The sequence below is a fragment of the Castanea sativa genome, chromosome 7 (assembly GCF_040712315.1).
Source record: "Castanea sativa cultivar Marrone di Chiusa Pesio chromosome 7, ASM4071231v1".
NCBI lineage: Eukaryota > Viridiplantae > Streptophyta > Magnoliopsida > Fagales > Fagaceae > Castanea > Castanea sativa.
The window spans coordinates 1,238,216-1,256,916 of record NC_134019.1 but is presented as its reverse complement, the minus strand read 5'-3'; the positions used below and the strand labels follow the sequence as shown (position 1 = coordinate 1,256,916).

Genomic DNA, 18,701 nt, shown 5'->3' with positions numbered 1-18,701 from the left:
AAATGATCATTTAATTGAATATATATATAACGTGACAACATCATTTAATAGCATCAATTTTTTACTAATTTTAAAACTTTTCCATTTTCTCACATTATTATATTTGACAATTTCTTTCTCGCATTAGTTATACTAGTGTATAACCCTATGCATATGTATAGATACAATTAAAAATAATTACAATTACATAATTTAAATTGTATATTTTTTTGGAAAAATGTTCAAATTATGCATGGTATTAGGCTATTAGCTTACAACTTTTTAAACCATACATTTCTAAAACATGTAATGGTTTCTCATTATATATATATATGGTTTAGAATTTAATTAAATTTATACTTTTCAATTTTTGCACCCAATAATTCATTTGCCACAAAAATTAAAAAATTACTTTAGAAATAAAAAGCTTTATTACTATCCCATCAAAAAAAAAAAAAAAATCCTTGCTACTATAAATAAAAGATGTTGTAATGGAATAACTATTCTTAAGGCACGTTTGGTGTACTAGATGAGGATAACGACATGAAGGATAATCTTTATTAATAGGAATAAAAATGTGTTGTAATGAATGTAGGGACACGATTTTCAGACCAAGCCCAAAATGTAAGGGATTTTGGCCTAGTGAACCCAGTACAATAAATTTGTAGAGAGTGGGTCAAAGAGCTAGGCTTTAGTGCATTGACAACAGTTAGTATGGTTTTGGATGATGAGCCAACAAGAATTGTACCCGGTTTGTGCAAGAAAGTTTGTCCTCGACACAATCTGAGGAGCTCTGTTTTAGTATATATTGGATGACAATGGTTACAAGAGTTATTGAGATTGCTACAGTGCTTTCTCTTCTCCTTTTCTCGTCCCCCCTCTCTAGGATCTCTACCCTTATTTATATTACATCTCTCCCTTCATCCTTACCCTACATGTGGACTACATGTGGACAGTTGATGGTTTATGTTGATACTTGTCCCATCAGCCCCCTCTAAAAGTCTTCTAGGGTGGCTGTAAGGCTGCCATAATTCTGTTCAGAGGTCACTTCCTCATTAATGCAGTGGTAGCAGCTTCCCCTTAGATATTTTTTAGCCCTTATCCCTCTTGTACATTCATGGTGCTCGTTGCTATCATTAGAACTTTCTGAAAGGTCATCTTTGATCATTAGGATCTATACTAGATTTGCGTTTAACTTTAGTCCGAGGAGATAGTACTCCTCGGACTCGGATGACCCATGCTTCTCGGCCAAAACCACATGCTCTCGGCCAAATCCCAAAATCCATGACCCCACAATAGCCCCTCAAAACTCCGGTTTTCTCCTCGCATCCGAGGAGAAAAGTGGGGTTTTGAATTCTTAAGAGTCGATTCTGCTTTGATCCTTTGATTTACACCTGAGGGAGTGTCGTTTCATGCGCCCCATATTTATACTGTGAATTGCTTCTTTCAGAACTACTAATCTAAGGATTTGGTTATAATATTGGGCTTGTCTTGACACTTAGTGAGAAACAAATAGATGTTGTGGAATGATAATTCCCCAAAGTATGGGATTCGAGGACTGAGGCATGATTGAGTTATAGTTTAAACACTTTGAAGAGAAATTTTATGAAGTTTTAACTTTCTCATATCATTTGGTTCGAGGACCGAGGCATGATTGAGTTATAGTTTAAACACTTTGAAGAGAAATGTTATGAAGTTTTAACTTTCTCATATCATCTGGTTTGAGGACCGAGGCATGATTGAGTTATAGTTTAAACACTTTGAAGAGAAATGTTATTATGTGTTAATTTCCCCAAAGCAGGAGGTTTGAGGACTCGGCATAGCTAAGACTCTTTTAACACTTTAATAGATGCTAGTGTATATTAATTTCCCCAAAGCAGAAGGTCCGAGGACCCGACATAGCTAAGGTTCTGTTTAACCACTTCAATGGATGTCAGTGTGTGTTAATTTTCCCAAAGCAGGAGATCCGAGGACCCGGCATAGCTAAGGTTCTGTTTAACCACTTCAATAGATGTCAGTGTGTGTTAATTTTTCCAAAGCAGGAGGTCCGAGGACCCGGCATAGCTAAGGTTCTGTTTAACACTTCAATAAATGTCAGTGTGTGTTAATTTCCCCAAAACAGGAGGTCCGAGGACCTGTCATAGCTAAGGTTCTGTTTAACCACTTCAATGGATATCAGTGTGTGTTAATTTTCCCAAAGTAGGAGGTCTGAGGACCCGGCATAGCTAAGGTTCTGTTTAACCACTTTAATGGATGTCAGTGTGTGTTAATTTCCCCAAAACAGGAGGTCCGAGGACCCGTCATAGCTAAGGTTTTGTTAAACCACTTTAATGGATGTCAGTGTGTGTTAATTTCCCCAAAGCAGGAGGTTCGAGGACCCGTCATAGCTAAGGTTCTGTTTAACCACTTCAATGGATGTCAGTGTGTGTTAATTTCCCCAAAACAGGAGGTTCGAGGACCCGTCATAGCTAAGGTTCTGTTTAACCACTTCAATGGATGTCAGTGTGTGTTAATTTTCCCAAAGCAGGAGGTCCAAGGACCTGTCATAACTAAGGTTCTGTTTAACCACTTCAATGGATGTCAGTGTGTGTTAATTTCCCCAAAGCAGGAGGTCCGAGGACCCGTCATAGCTAAAGTTCTGTTTAACCACTTCAATGGATGTCAGTGTGTGTTAATTTCCCCAAAGCAGGAGGTCCGAGGACCCGTCATAACTAAGGTTCTGTTTAACCACTTCAATGGATTAAAAGATACTAATATATACCTTCAAGAACTAGCCCCGCCGCAGAGCCCCTTCTCATGTGTTGCTGCCACTTCTTCTAATGGAGGCTCAGCGAACTCAGCCACCAGATTTGCGAGGACCTGACCCTTGACAAAGGTACGAGGCATATACTTGATGTCAGAAGCCTCTAGAACTGTGCCCCATTCAGTAGTCCTCCCCATATAATCCGCACTTCGTCGTATAGACCTGAGCGGAAGCTAAGTTAGGACAACAATCATGTGTGCCCCACGTAGTGACTTGCTCACATAGTAAACTGGCCACCATAATGGCTTTCCCCAATGACTTTTGCTGATGGGGGCCCAAGCCCATCATATTTAACCGTTACACTCACTATTACACAAGCTCTTCCCACAGACGGCGCCAATTGTAGGGACACGATTTTCAGACCAAGCCCAAAATGTAAGGGATTTTGGCCCAGTGAACTTAGTACAATAAATTTGTAGAGAGTGGGTCAAAGAGCTAGGTTTTAGTGCATGGACAACAGTTAGTATGGTTTCGGATGATGAGCCAACAAGAATTGTACCCTGTTTGTGCAAGAAAGTTTGTCCTCGGCACAATCCGAGGAGCTCTGTTCTAGTATATATAGGATGACAATGGTTACAAGAGTTATTGAGATTGCTACAGTGCTTTATATTCTCCTTTTCTCGTCCCCCCTCTCTAGGATCTCTACCCTTATTTATATTACATCTCTCCCTTCATCCTTACCCTACATGTGGACTACATGTGGACAGTTGATGGTTTATGCTGATACTTGTCCCATCAGCCCCTCTAAAAGTCTTCTGGGGTGGCTGTAAGGCTGCCATAATTCTGTTCAGATGTCACTTCCTCATTAATGCGGTGGTAGCAGCTTCCCCTTAGATATTTTTGAGCCCTTATCCCTCTTGTACATTCATGGTGCTCGTTGCTATCATTAGAACTTTCTGAAAGGTTATCTTTGATCATTAGGATCTATACTAGATTTGCGTTTAACTTTAGTCCGAGGAGATAGTACTCCTCGGACTCGGACGACCCATGCTTCTCGGCCAAAACCACATGCTCTCGGCCAAATCCCAAAATCCATGACCCCACAATGAAAAAACTAAAATTATTCATAAGTTTGGTTCTAATTAAGTTGTAAGATTAGAATAACATTTAAGATTTATTTTAAGAAATATCTTATTCATACAATTTTATTTCCTTAAAAATAATATTTTTTGATGTGTTTATGAAAAATTTATTTATTTGGAAATATATTTATTTTTAAAATTATTACACCTCTTAAGGAATAGATATTACAATCTTTTTAGAGAAAAATAATTATTTCTCATTTTAAATAATAACTTTTCATAAAGAATAACTATTCCCTGTAATAAAAATATAACAAAACTAACGAATAGCTAAACCATAGGAATAAGTGTTTATTATAGTCTATCAAACATGTCCTTACTGATAAGTTTGGTTGTTACGTGTAGAAAGTTTGTAAAATATTATGCATATGAAATTTTTTAAATTGGCATTGGCTGTTGGGGGCAGTTAACACTGAACATAAAAGCTTATAGGTTTCTTTATGCTCTATTTGTTTCGGTAATGATATTTTTTAGAAAATTAGTCATTTTCATTAAGCATTTTTTATAAAACTATTTCATTTTACAATGTTTATTAGAAACTTTAAATGAGTTGAAAAACAACCTTCTAGCTTCCCTTATTTAGTTTGCTGTGAGATAAAGTTTTTTTTTTTGATAAGTAACATAAAAACTTTATTAAAACTCAGCCCAGTACATAGGAAATGTACGAAAAAGGCATAAACACCAAGAAACCAAGGTACAATGATCAATCAACACAGGAAGTGAGAAACAAGAAAAAGATGGTAAAATAAAACACCATTCGATAAGAGTAAAAAAGAAAAAAGACTTAAACTCAAGAATGGACCATTCTCAACCCTCAAAACTTCTAGAATTTCGTTCTCGCCAGATACACCACATCAAGCAATGCGGCACAAACCTCCAAATAACTATATTACGATGCCGCCTGAAATTGCATGACCAACAATCCAACAAATCCACCACCCTTTGCGGCATCACCCAACAAATACCAAACAAGTAAAAGATCATACTCCACATCTCAAAAGCTATGGGACAGTGAAGGAGGAGATAATCTACAGATTTCCCATACCTTTTGCACATAAAACACCACTCAAGAACAACAAGATGCCTCTTCCGAAGATTATCTATAGTTAGAATCTTGCCTAACGCGGTCCAAGTGAAGAAAGCTACTTGAGGAGGAACCTTCAATTGCCACACCATTTTTCAAGGGAAAGAAATGACACTAGAAGGGGATAGAGACTGATAATACTCGCTCACCTTGAACCTTCAACTGCTAGCTGGCTTCCAACAAAGTTTGTCAGAACCAACACCTTGCACCTTAGTGGAATAGATCAAAACCAAAAACGAATCCAAAGATTGAGACTCTTGATCATTCACTAAATGAAGAAACTGCATGTCCCAAGAAATTCTCCCATTTGCACAGCGCATAACCTCTGAGACCGAAGCATCCCTTGACCTACTAATATTATATAAATCTGGAAACGCCTCCTTAAGAAGATGATCCCCACACCACACATCATCCCAAAACTTCACACAAGTACCATCACCCACATCATACCGAATGAACTTGGAAAAACTCAACCAGCCACTTCTAATGAACTTTCACAAACAAACACCATATGCCCCAGACAAAAATTTTATGCACCAGCCACCCCACCCATTCCTATACTTCACCCCAATGACCCTTCTCCAAAGGGCATCATCCTCCAAACCATAACGCCACAACCATTTGGCTAATAAGGCAGAATTAAACCTTCTCAAACACCTAATGCCTAACCCTCCATTCTTCACTGGGCTACAAATCTTAGACCAATTTACTAAATGAATTTTACGATCGTCCCCAATACTAGTCCAAAGAAAATCTCTTTATAATTCCTCCATCCTCTTGGCCACCTTAACTGGAATAGGGAAGAGAGAAATGAAATACGTAGGTAAGCTAGAGAGAGTACTCTTAATAAGGGCAACCTTACCCCCCTTAAATAAATACAACCTCTTCCATCCAGCTAGCCTTCGCTCCATCTTCTCCAAAATAAGATTCCAAATCGTCTTATCTTTAAAAGTAGCACCCAACGGAGGACCTAAATATTTCAGCAGAAGAGCACCCTATAGCCCAAAATCTACACTAACTCATGTAGATCAGGCACATCCCCAACTAGAACCAATTCAGACTTTCCTAAATTAATATTTAGCCCTGACATATCCTCAAATCTAGAGAGAATCCCATGCAAGGCTGTTATATGATTGCTGTCAGCATCATAGAAAACAAGAGTATCATCCGCGAACAGTAAATGGGACACAGTCATTAAGGAACCAGTTACATTCCCAACTATGAAGCCTGGAAACTGTCCTGCTGCAGCAGCTACAACCAACATACGGCTCAAGGCCTCCATGACAATATAAAAGAGAAAAGGGGATAAAGGATCACCTTGCCGAAGACCTCTAGAACTCCCAAAAAAGTTAGAAGGGCAACCATTGATCAAAATAGAGAATTTAATAGGTTGATATAAAACACCTGATCCACCTTCTCTACTTTTTGGAAAAACCACACTGCTGTAACAAAAACAAGAGAAACTCCCAATTCACATGGTCGTACGCTTTCTCAATATCTAGTTTGCACAACACCCCCAGAACCCCTGCCTTTAATCGACTGTCTATACACTCAGAAGCAATAAGGACAAAATCTAGAATCTGTCTACCTTTCACAAAGACATTCTGAGATTCTGAAATAAGACCATGAACCACCCTTCGCATTCGATTGGCTAACACCTTAGCAATAATCTTGTACAACCCTCCCACCAAACTAATAGGCCAAAAGTCTTTGACATCCATTGCATCAATTTTCTTAGGAATAAGAGCGAGAAAAGTAGCATTTAGGCTCTTTTCAAACACAGCGTGGGCATGAAAAATATGAAACACATTCATAATATATGTTTTCACCATGCTCCAACAAGACTAAAAAATGTCATTGTAAAACCATCCGGACCTGGCGCTTTATAACCATTGAAGTCATGTAGCACACCAAATACTTCATCCTCATCAAAAAGACTGTCCAACCAAGAGGCATCTTCCTCAGAAATTCTAGAGAAAACAACCTCATCCAAAAGAGGTTTGTGTACCTCAGTCTCCGAGTATAACTGCTTATAGAACTAAGTAATGCACCCCTCAATGAGACCCTGATCCGTAGATAACTCTCTATCCATCATAAGTCTATCGATAGTATTGCATCTTCTATGAGAATTTGCAATACAATGAAAAAATTTTGTGTTCCTATCTCCCTCTTTAAGAAAAAGAGCCCTAGATTTCTGCCTCTAGCAGATTTCTTCCAACAAAGTTGTTTTTTCTAACTCTCCATGAATTCGATCATTTTCCCTACTTTCCTCCGCTGTAAGAACACGATCATCCTCGATAACTTCCAACACATTAAAATGCTTCCACAAATTCTGCACCCTAAGACCTAATTACCGAACTCCTCCACATTCCATCTCTTCAAATCCAATTTCAACATCTTCAGTTTGTTAGCCAAAGAAAAACTCGGAGTTCCTTGGAAAAGATAAGACTCCCACCATGAACTCACCCTTTCCAAAAAGCCCTCATCCTTTAACCACATGTTCTCCAACCTAAAAGGTTTTCTGCCTCTGTATAAATTTCCACCCTCAAGAATGATTGGGAAATGATCCGAAAGCAACCTAGATAGGCGGCATTGACAAACAGATGGAAATTTCTCCTCCCAATCTGCTGACAACAAAAATCTGTCCAATCTAGATCTAGAAGCAACCTCTCTAGAATTAGACCAAGTGAAATTCCCCCCAACCAAAGGCAGATCAACAAGGCTATGCTCGGAAATAAAAGCTGAAAACCTATGCATAGCTGTAGTGAAATTTGCAGAACCAGAGCGTTCAGAAGGAAACTGCACCACATTAAAATCACCTCCCACACACCAAGGCACATCCCACCAACTACAAACGCCAGATAACTCCTCCCAAAAGAAACTTCTGTCTCTATCACTATTGGGTCCAAGGCCGGCCCTAGACATTTTGGGGCCTAAGGCGAGAACAAAAAATGGGGCCTTTTTTATACCTATATATATATATATATTTTGAAGGGTTTTTATACCTATATATTAATTAAATTAATGTTTATTTAATATTTTTATATTATAATATATTTCATTTCAAATCTATTTTTCTTGTCTTTTGAGATGCAAATTGACTAATTAAATTTTTGTATTCAAGTTCTTCTAACATCTCATTTTCAATTAATTTTTCTTCTTTTTTTCTTTTTTTAAGTTTATCATATCCAGATGCATATTTTTTAGTAGACATTTCTAATCAAACAATATATTTATAAAGACTAAAACAAAAAATAACTCTCAAGTGTAGAGAAAATGAGAAATAAAACCTGATTTATATAAAAAGTATTGTTGTAGTTTCACCAAACAATAACAAATTTTTAGCAATCTGAACCTGCATAAATAAAAAATAAAAAAAATTAAGCACAAGCATATCAAAAATTTAAGCACAACTATAAATAATAACACAAGGCTTATTAATAAGACCCACCCACCAAAAAAAAAAAAAAAACACAAAACAAATCCTATCTATAAACAAAAAAAAAAGGGGGAGGGGGGTGAATCTTATGGTTGAATCTTATTACAAGACTAGGCTTTATATATATAAAAAAAAAAAAAAAAATGAAGGCCCAAAATTGATAAATCAAACCAAGGCCCAAATCAGCCAATCTTATTACAAGTCATTGAAGTCAATTAGGCCCAAACCCACCAAATAATTTATACCTGAAGTGAAGAACAACTGAACCTGATAGTCTGAATGTCTGATACCCTAAACGGCTGAACAACAGTGAGCAGTTAACTGTTAAGGGAGGCGGAGAGCAGATTCAAAGAAAGAATGAAAGAGGCGGAGCCGCGGAGAGAAAGCTAAAATTTTGAGCAGATGAGCTGCCTTGCTTGTGCAGCTGCGCTGTTTAGCAGATGAGTCTGATGAGAACAGTGGAGTGGAGAGAATCAGAGACAGAGAGAGGCAGAGAGCAGAGAGAAAGATAAAATTTTTAGGGTTTGAGTTGTTTTATTTATTTTGATTTGTGATTGTTTTGTGGTTAATCTCTTAAACCAGGTTTGTAGTTTATCTGATTGATTTTTGGTTTGTGTAGAGGATAATAATGTTTAGCCAAATTTACCAAAATTTTTGTTTTTTGCCCCTACTATCCCTTTTTTTTTTTTTTTTTTTTTAAATTTTGGGGCCCTCCTTTCGCTTGGGGCCTTAGGCAATTGCCTAACTTGCATAAGGGAAGGGCCGGCCCTGATTGGGTCCATAAACACCTGTGAAAGCCCAAACAAAATAATCCACCACATTTTTGAATTTACAAGAGACAGAGAAACGACCTACCGCTTCCTCCAGCTTATCCACAACTCTGTTGTCCCACATCAATAAAACCCCACCTGAAGCACCCACAGAGCCTAAGTAGAGCCAATCCACATGCTGCCCTCCCCACAAACTACAAATGACACCTCTATTAATTAACTCCATCTTAGTTTCTTGCAAACAGACAATATTTGCTTTCCACTTTCGGATCAAATTTCTAACCTGAAGCAGCTTATCCTGCTCATTCAGCCCTCTCACATTCCATGAAACAATTCTCAAATTCATTGATGCACTACAACATCTCGATCCCTACTAGCACTCCTGTTCCTTTCTGACTCATTCTCATCACCCCACGAACTCAATAAACTCTTTAATTCACGATGCCCTTAGGGCTCAGCCTTATCCATCTTCCTCTTAGAAGCTACATCAAGCATCCGCTTTTTTCTTCACACTTCTAAAGCTAAGAGCAAACCTGTAACTTGTTCTTCGAATCCCTCAAGCGAAGTCCCAACAGATTTCTGGAAAGCTTTAATTCTACTAGTTACCCATTGTGACAACTTGGTGTTATCAAATTAAAATACAATGTAAAGAATAGAGACCGAATATGCAATTTATCCTATATTCTTTTACGCAACATTTTACCATTATCATATGTAAGACATATGATCCAATCACAAAAACCTAGGGGTGTGATGAGTATTATGTATTTGTAAGTGAAACAATGTTTACCTCCAGGTTTTTTTTTGTGATTGAAAAATTTAGTAATCCCAATTTTTAATGGATGCAAATTATTAACCTTTATCACAAAAAATAGAAGAGTCTTTGAGTAAGCGCATAATAATCAACTTATTGTCAAAAATACCTCTAATTTAATTAACTTATCATTATTCCTTAAACTTAAAAATTAGTTTAAAACTGTAAATTGATAAAAATTAAAAACAAAAAACCAACCCATGTTCTATAAAACTTCTCACTACCCCATCTACACAACAAAGACTACCCCTTGTTCCTATAAAAAAAGAAAAAGATATGTCCACAACATTTTCACAACATTTTTACAACAAATCCTAAATGGCAGGTTGTTACTGGTTATTATTATTCGGGCAAAAAGTAATCTTCTTGTTAGGTTCAAATTTGAACCAATAACAACTAACCACCTGTAATTTACTGTGAAAATGTTGTAAAAATATTGTGGACGTAGCATCTCTCATAAAAAGAAAGCCACCTCATGTTCTAAAAATAAAAAAAAAACTAATCCAAGTTCCTATAAAAGAAAAAAAAAATTATCTAAAAAAATAGCCTCATTACACGCACGAAGCGTGTGTAGTGTGTGTGTGTGTGTGTTTATATATATATATATATTCTTGGGTAAACTACATATTTAGTCTCTATCATTTACATCATATTTTAATTTAGTCTCTAACCTTTTAATTATGTCAATTTGATCTCTAACATTGATACAACTAAAAAGTTAAGGACCAAATTAAAATACAATGTAAAGAATAGAGACCGAATATGCAGTTTATCCTATATTCTTTTACCGCAACATTTTACCATTATCATATGTAAGACATATGATCCAATCACAAAAACCTAGAGTGTGATGAGTATTATATATTTGTAAGTGAAATAATGTTTACCTCCAGGTTTTTTTTGTGATTGGAAAATTTAGTAATCCCAATTTTTAATGGATGCAAATTATTAACCTTTATCACAAAAAATAGAAGAATCTTTGAGTACGTACATAATAATTAACTTATTGTCAAAAATACCCCTAATTTAATTAACTTATCCTTATTCCTTAAACTGAGAAATTAATTTAAAATTGTAAATTGATAAAAATTAAAAGCAAAAAACCAACCCATGTTTATAAAACTACCCCATGTTCTATAAAACTTCCCACTACCCCATGTTCCTATAAAAAAAAAGCTACCTCATGTTCTAAAAAAAAAAAAACTACTCCAAGTTCCTATAAAAGAAAAAAAAAAAAAAACTATCTAAAAAAATAGCCCCATTACACGCACGAAGCGCGTGTAGTATGTGTGTGTGTGTGTGTATATATATATATATTCTTGGGTAAAGTACTTATTTAGTCCCTATCATTTACATCATATTTCAATTTAGTCTCTAACCTTTTAATTATGCCAATTTGATCCCTAACATTGACACAGCTGAAAAGTTAATGACCAAATTAAAATACAATGTAAAGAATAGAGTCCGAACATGCAGTTTATCCTATATTCTTTTACCGCAACATTTTTCCATTATCATATGTAAGACATATGATCCAATAACAAAAACCTAGGGGTGTGATGAGTATTATATATTTGTAAGTGAAATAATGTTTACCTCTAGGTTTTTTTTTTGTGATTGGAAAATTTAGTATTCACAATTTATAATGGATGCAAATTATTAACCTTTATCACAAAAAATAAAAGAGTCTTTGAGTATGTGCATAATAATTTCAATCCATTATAACTTGAGATTACTACATTTTTCAATCACAAAATACCCAGAGGTGTGATGAAAAAAATATTTTATCCACAAATGCATAACATTCATCACACCTCTAGGTATTTTGTGATTGAAATTTAAAATATTTAATCCAATTTGAGACTTATACGTTTGTCCACATATATTATGCATTTGCAAATTATTGATACAACCTAAAGTTTCTAAGGCTAACTCCAAAAAATGAACACCAAAATAGCGTTGAAATGATATAGGTGAAATAATTTTTAAGTATATAAATCTCATCGCAAAAAATGACTATCGAAACAACATTCATTTTTTTTAGCTAACCTTATGACAATTCTAGTTGTCTTAGTAGTTTTAAATATGCAATTTTTGTGGAAAAAAACATGAGAAGTGCTACGTCCACAACATTTTTATAACATTTTCACAACAAATCATAGGTGGTTAGTTGTTATTGGTTCAAATTTGAACCTAACATCAAGATTACTTTTTTGCCCCAACAATAACAACCAGTAACAACCTGCCACTTAAGATTTGTTGTAAAAATATTGTGAAAATGTTGTGAATATATCATTTCTCAAAAAACATATATACCTCATATTAGAATGAGTGAAAAATTGTGACACTAAACCAAAAAAAAAAAAAAACCTAGCACTAAAAAAAAACTATGATAGTATTGAAGTCATTGTGTGGGTACTTTTACTTACAGACCTAACAAAGTAAATTGCATTCCATTAAACTCAAATATTTGGGAAGTACCCACATGGTCAAATGCGAAACCCACACACTCACATGCGAATCAATTTTTTTTAAAATTTATGTTAACAAAAATTTTCTTATATAAAAAAAAGTTTTTTTTTTTAAAATTTATGTTAACATAATTTTTCGCATAACTTATATATAGGAAAAAAAAGAGAATAAAATCAAGATAGATATATCACTACTAATCTACTATTGTTCATCTTTCACCCTTTTTATTGATATATTTGATTAAAATCCATCTGTTCATAATAAGATAATGAAGACATACATCCATACACAATAAATAAATAAATAAACAAAAAACCCTCCAAATTCCAGACCAACAATAAATCTCTTGGCTTCTAGATAAATGTATTTGATGATAGATGGTGCTAGACCAAATGATCTAAATATCTAACTATTTTCCAATGGCGCATGATCTCCATAATTTTTGAAGTCCAACCTGTTGATTGAAGACCGTGAAGTGTAGATTCGAAGTCCCATCGAAGATTGAAGTGCACGGGTGAGGGGATAAAGCCCATCATCATAGGTATCTGATGAACTTGCTCATTAACCATCTTCAGCAAAAACCAAAAATAGTTAGCACTAACAGCCAAATATAATATTTCCGCCCAAAAGAACAAAAAAATATATATATAAAAAAAACTCGTCAATTAAAAATGCTACTTTTAACATTTTTTATTTATTTATTATATAAATCATGTGTTCTAGACTTTTTGGTTTGTCTGGATGGAGAGACTAAGATTATTATTAAAAAAAAAAAAATGATGCATTCTCTAGAATCTCTTTCACTACATGAATGAAGGAAGTAATTCTAAAACAAACATTGTCTCAATAGAGAAGGATCTCAACCTCACCATCCGACTTTCTCCAACCATTCATTTGTTCCTTCGCAATCCTACTGAATTTCCTCAACTTGCAGTGTTTGTGTAAGGAACCTTTATTTCACCCATTGTAAACAACACTTTATTCACACTTTTATCTATGTCTCTACAAATTCAAAAAGAGATGACAATAAAAGATTTTATTGATTATTTCATAAGAAAAATAAAAATTAAACAGCTAAGTTCTATCTAAACAGAACTTTACAACACTCGATGATGCGAAATGAAAACTCTTCTGCCTTATTTAGAGGGACTATGCCCATACTATATTGGGCGTTACATTCATGCCATTAAAGACTCAACCACTTGGCAGCTATTCTTCACACGTCTTCACATGGGTCGTCTTCTTGACTTTCCATTTCCACGTCTGTGGGCACATTAATTGGTGATGAGATACAGTGGGGACACATGTGATCAGTACTTTGGCATTTTCTGACTTTTTCACAAAACTTTATCTTGGTTGCTTCGTCAGCATCAAGAGTATTTGTGAGAAAGTAATTTTTATAAGCACGAAACTTCTTGAAGTCCTCATCTGACATCTTCTTGTTGAAGTAGCTTGTCATGAGGACTTTGCTGGTCTTGTAATTAACTCTTATCTCCTTACTTTGAGAAATAGTAGTAAGGGTATTTTTGTAGATTCGGAACAATCCTTCAGCACGAAGGTCTTCAAGATGTTGTTCTGTAAATATGAGTTCTTCACGTTGGACTGGTTCCTTGAAGGCTTGATTATTATTCTTCGTTCCAAGTCGAACAAAACAGTAGGGGCTATGGAATTCTCCATTGTTATCCCACCATGGTAGGCTGGACTGAACACTTAAGAATAATTCACGATCAGAGTTCTTAAGAGCTCTTTTCTGGTAATTTTCCACCGCCTTCTTGAATCCGTAAGGAAAGAATTCAAGTTCCGCTAGATTTCTTACTGGGTAAATATTATCAATTAATCCGGAAAGGAACAACTGATAACATAGCTTAGGCTGCATACCTGCAAGAATATTAAACTTGGAGAGATCTCCATTGTCAGTTGAGAAAAACCTATTGTCTAGATATTTACTACCATCATCCTTTCGGATAATACTAGCAAATGTCTTCCATTGCTCAAAAGATATACCCTTTTCAGGATAATCTGCATTAACTCTGAACTTAATACCAAGAGGTACAAGAGTACTCTTTTCCTTGGGTTCGTTCTCGATATCTTTCTTTTCAGGATTTTCCTTGTCAATCCTCGGATATTCTTCCTTGTCTGCGATGTCGCTCATACTTTGACTTCCACTCGAGTAGTCTTCCTTGTCACTCACAGAGATCTTTTCCTTACCAGTAAGGGTGAGCTTACATGGTACTACAGCCAATACTGACTGTTTTCCTTCTACTCGGGAGACCTTTTTATTAAGGTTCCTTTGCATCTTCCTCCGTTTGAATAGGAGATGTTCGAGTTTTCCTTTTAGGAGTCTCATTTCTTCTCGAGTTTCCTCAATTTCTATGTCGAGTTCATTGAGATCTTCCATTATTTCTACAAAACAGATAATTCTCTAGTTAGTGCATCTGCTAAAAAATTATCTGATAAGGATAAGGATATCATCAACATATACGCAACAATATTCTGAGTATTGTTTGAATATGTTGTCCATGTCTCTTTGGAATATACCTGGTGCTTGTTTGAGACCAAACGGCACTACTTTCCAATGATATTGTCCTTGAGAACAGCTGAAAGCAGTTAATAACTGACTTTCTTCATCAAGTCTTACCTGCCAGAATCCTGCTTTACAGTCTAAACCAGAATTAAATTTCTTTCCTCTGATAAGCGTCAGAAGTTCTTCTTTCTTAGGTAGAAAGTAACCATCATCAATAGTTTCTTTGTTAAGAGTTTTATAATTGATGACCATTCTCTTTTTACCTATTCTTCTTTCTGCTTCATTTTCAACCAAAAATGCTGGTGAACTATGAGGCGATTTACTTGCTACTATTAGTTTCATTTCTAATAGTTCTTTTATCTGTTTCTTGAATTCAATTCGATCAGCTGGGTTATACTGCATTGGTTTAACCCTTATTACTTTTGTCGGATCCTTTAAGGCAATTTTGCCTAATAGATCTTCATTTTTATTTTTGGATCAAGAGGATTTTCAGAACTGGTTTGTCTGAGTAAATCTCTTATCCTGTCATATTCCTTGATTTCAAAGAGGTATGGGTTTTCCTCTTCTGAGAAATCATTTTCTATTCTGATCAAATGGATTTGGTTATCCATTAATTTTTCTTCAGTTCCTATAGTTCAGAAGTCCATGTTTCATAGCTTTCTTCCTGAAATTAACTGCGTCATTTGTAATGATACCAGCCAATTTCGTTGTTTCTTTCTTGTAAGATTTTTACAAGAATTTCTTCAATCAATTCATTTGGTAATTCGGGGAACTTCAATTTTTTTTTTGTGAGTAATAATGATATACATACGAAAGGCTAAATTAAGCAGGAAGAACATAGAGCAAACCCAAAAATACAAGAAGAGGAAAACAAAGAAAAAACATAAAAGAAAACTAAACAACAGAAAATTAACAAAATAAAGAGAGCAAAGAAAAGAAGGGAGGAAATCACTAGACATGAGTCCCCACATCTGAGACCAATCAAAAGGAGTTCTACCAAAAGAAGCAAGCATCTGATCACTGGAGTTATCTAAATTCTCAAAAATCATTCGATTCCATTCCTTCCAAATACACCATAAGATGCACAACAGAACTAAGTTCCAAATTTAAGACGAATGCTTCTCCAGCCAATTCCACAAGCCAAAAAGCAAGTCTGAAATTGAACTAGGTATAACCCAAGACAAGCCAAAAGTTATAAAGACAAAACTCCATAACCGATAAGCCATCTCACAATAAAGAAGTAAGTGGTCAACCGTCTCTCCACAATAATGACATATAATGCATCAATCCACAAAATCCAATTTCATTTTTATTACTATCTTACTGTAAAAGATTCTTTTACAAGTATCTTTCAAGTAAAAAGGTAAGTAGTTTGTTTTATAGGGTGTATTAGGCACGTGAAACCTAATAGATCCTGAGTATTTATGTAAGGGTAATTCCTTGTATGAGGAATATCCATAAATAGCTAGAGAATTGTTCCTAATTCTCCTGACTTCGTTGACAACTTCTTGTGATAAGAAGTTCATTTTGGTTGGATCTTTCCTATTTCAAATCCCGTAAGTAAAGGGACATGACGGACTTCTATGACATCATATGGTTCAAAGTCATTATTTCCTGCAATTCTATGCATAACTGACCTAATACAGGCTTGGTATAGACTATACAATCCTATATATTGCATGATGTTAGGCATGTAATTAACTGCAACCTGATTGGCTGCCGCTAATGCAATACTGCTAACTACCATAGTCATTTTATCTGCCCAAGATGTGTCTGGGCTAAACAGTACCTTGGTTTGAGAAGAATCCATTTTTCTTATTGCTTCGTCGACTTGAGTCAGCGTTTCCTGTATTTGTTTCAAAATGAAGTATAAGTCTCCACTTGAAACATTGTCTGGGTTAATCAAGTCCGTACCTGGTTTCTGAATACCTTCACAATTGATCAATACTCTATTGGTCAATTCCATAAGGTTGTTTAACTGATAAGTCATTTCTTCTGTATTATATTTTGTAGACGAGAAGACATATTTTTGTCCTACGTCATTATCTTGTCTGGGTAATTCTGTCACTACCTGATCTTTCCAGGCCTGAGGGCCAGGGTTTGTGCCATTACTGTTGCCCATATCCTAGTTTGTTCTAGGTTTGGATTGTCTTTCTAAAAGGTCAGTTGAGTTGTAAACAATATTTATGAAAATCAATCAAGCATCAAGTGTTGTACTAACCTGTTTCCAATAATGGGTCCACTGCCTTCCGCTTCTTTTCTCTTATCTTCACCTGTTCTGTCGTCTTTCTGCAATCTGAGGCCTGCGGGACGAGACGCACCTTCTTCCTAAGGGTCTCCGGTCCACGACGTATCAACCTTAGCACTGCGGTTATGTCAAACTCAAGAACAAGGGTTATGGATAGATGACAAGCTATTTGGGTTATGTTGGATAAAGAGAATACGAATAGGCAATAAGATAATCTTTATTGGAACATTGAACGGTTAAAGTAGAAACACTCTTATGCCTGATTGAAAGGCTTTACTGACTCATGACTAGAAAATACATTGCTCTTTTGATGAAAGAAAACTTGAAAGTATGCTAGTCTCTATGACACCCGATGATCTGAAATGAAAAACTCTTCTGCCTTATATAGAGGGACTATGCCCATATATTTGGCGTTACATTCATGCTATTAAAGACTCTTAACTACTTTTTTTTTTGCTGAATTAAAGACTCAACTACTTGACAGTTAATGCCATTAAAGACTCAACTACCCATATTCTACCTTACCTGGGCCGACCATGGATATACATACTCTACCCAAAACCCATTTATTTATTTATTTTAAATCCAAAACATTTTAAGTTAAAAACTAACCAACAGTTTTATTTTAAAAAAGATAAAACTAATTAATAAAAAATTTAAAAAAAATTTTATTGATTAGTTTGTATCTACTTTTTTTTTTTTTGGAGATAGAGATAGAAATTTTATTAGATAAAAAATTAAAAAAATAAAATAAAAAGCAACACATTATTCACCGGACCTGTTTTAGACAACCTTGAAATAAAAAAGCAGTACAACCCTAAAACAAATGTAGGGGAACAAGGACCTATTATGCAGAAAACAACAACTAAACAAATGCCAAGTGAGCAATATTTTCCTCTGAGCAAACAACAACAAAAATTACACAATCAAGTCATTGAGCAATATTTTCCTCTGCCTCTTCAGTTGTTTGTCAAGCAAATGCCAACTACTAAAATAAATTTCACAAAATCCCTTAACATAAAGGTCCATGTATCAGTAATAAAAGTCATCAAAACTCCATATTGTATCATCATGAATTCTAACAGAGACTTGTCAAAACAAACATAAATAATTGGCATTATATTCATGCTATTAAATACTCAACTACTTTTTTTTTGCTGAATTAAAGACTCAACTACTTGACAGCTAATGCCATTAAAGACTCAACTACCCATACTCTACCTGACCATGGATATCCATACTCTACCCAAAACCCATTTATTTATTTTTTTAATCCAAAACATTTTAGCTTAAAAACTAACCAATAGCTTTATCTTAAAAAAGAAAAAACTAATTAATAAAAAAAATTTAAAAAAAATTATTGATTAGTTTGTATCTGCTTCTTCTTCTTCTTTTTTTTCTTTTTTTTTTTGAGATAGAGATAGAAATTTTATTAGATAAAAAAATAAAAAAATAAAATAAAATAAAGAAGCAACACATTATTCAC

General features: G+C 35.0%; 2 protein-coding genes across 3 annotated transcripts; both read right to left on the bottom strand.

The window, feature by feature from the left end:
• Positions 1-6,773: 6,773 nt before the first annotated feature.
• LOC142643129 (uncharacterized) lies at positions 6,774-9,503 on the bottom strand. Its single transcript, XM_075817668.1, has 4 exons — positions 9,243-9,503; positions 8,633-8,686; positions 7,415-7,747; positions 6,774-6,974 (listed from the first exon to the last, which is right to left on the bottom strand). Exons 1-4 carry the CDS (start codon positions 9,501-9,503, stop codon positions 6,774-6,776), a joined length of 849 nt encoding a protein of 282 aa, XP_075673783.1.
• Positions 9,504-13,462: 3,959 nt separating this feature from the next.
• LOC142644607 (uncharacterized) lies at positions 13,463-17,589 on the bottom strand. 2 transcript variants are annotated; one of them, XM_075819186.1, is made up of 3 exons: positions 17,189-17,588; positions 14,982-16,813; positions 13,463-14,846 (listed from the first exon to the last, which is right to left on the bottom strand). In XM_075819186.1, exons 2-3 carry the CDS (start codon positions 15,367-15,369, stop codon positions 13,660-13,662), a joined length of 1,575 nt encoding a protein of 524 aa, XP_075675301.1. In that variant the 5' UTR covers positions 15,370-16,813; positions 17,189-17,588; the 3' UTR covers positions 13,463-13,659. The 2 variants fall into 2 exon arrangements, with proteins under 2 accessions (XP_075675301.1, XP_075675300.1); XM_075819185.1 differs by having other exon boundaries at positions 14,982-17,589.
• Positions 17,590-18,701: the final 1,112 nt, after the last annotated feature.

Excerpts from the sequence above, each read along its gene's own strand:
- LOC142643129 (XM_075817668.1), bottom strand. The coding sequence starts at position 9,503 with ATGAATTTGAGAATTGTTTCATGGAATGTGAGAGGGCTGAATGAGCAG. Across the intron at positions 8,687-9,242 it reads TGGATAAGCTGGAGGAAGCG|CCGTTTAGGGTATCAGACAT; the intron begins GTAGGTCGTTTC and ends ACTGTTGTTCAG. Across the intron at positions 7,748-8,632 it reads TCAGTTGTTCTTCACTTCAG|TTTCCTTCTGAACGCTCTGG; the intron begins GTATAAATTATT and ends AATGTGGTGCAG.
- LOC142644607 (XM_075819185.1), bottom strand. The coding sequence starts at position 15,369 with ATGCAGTATAACCCAGCTGATCGAATTGAATTCAAGAAACAGATAAAA. Across the intron at positions 14,847-14,981 it reads TGGTCTCAAACAAGCACCAG|AAATAATGGAAGATCTCAAT; the intron begins GTATATTCCAAA and ends TCTGTTTTGTAG.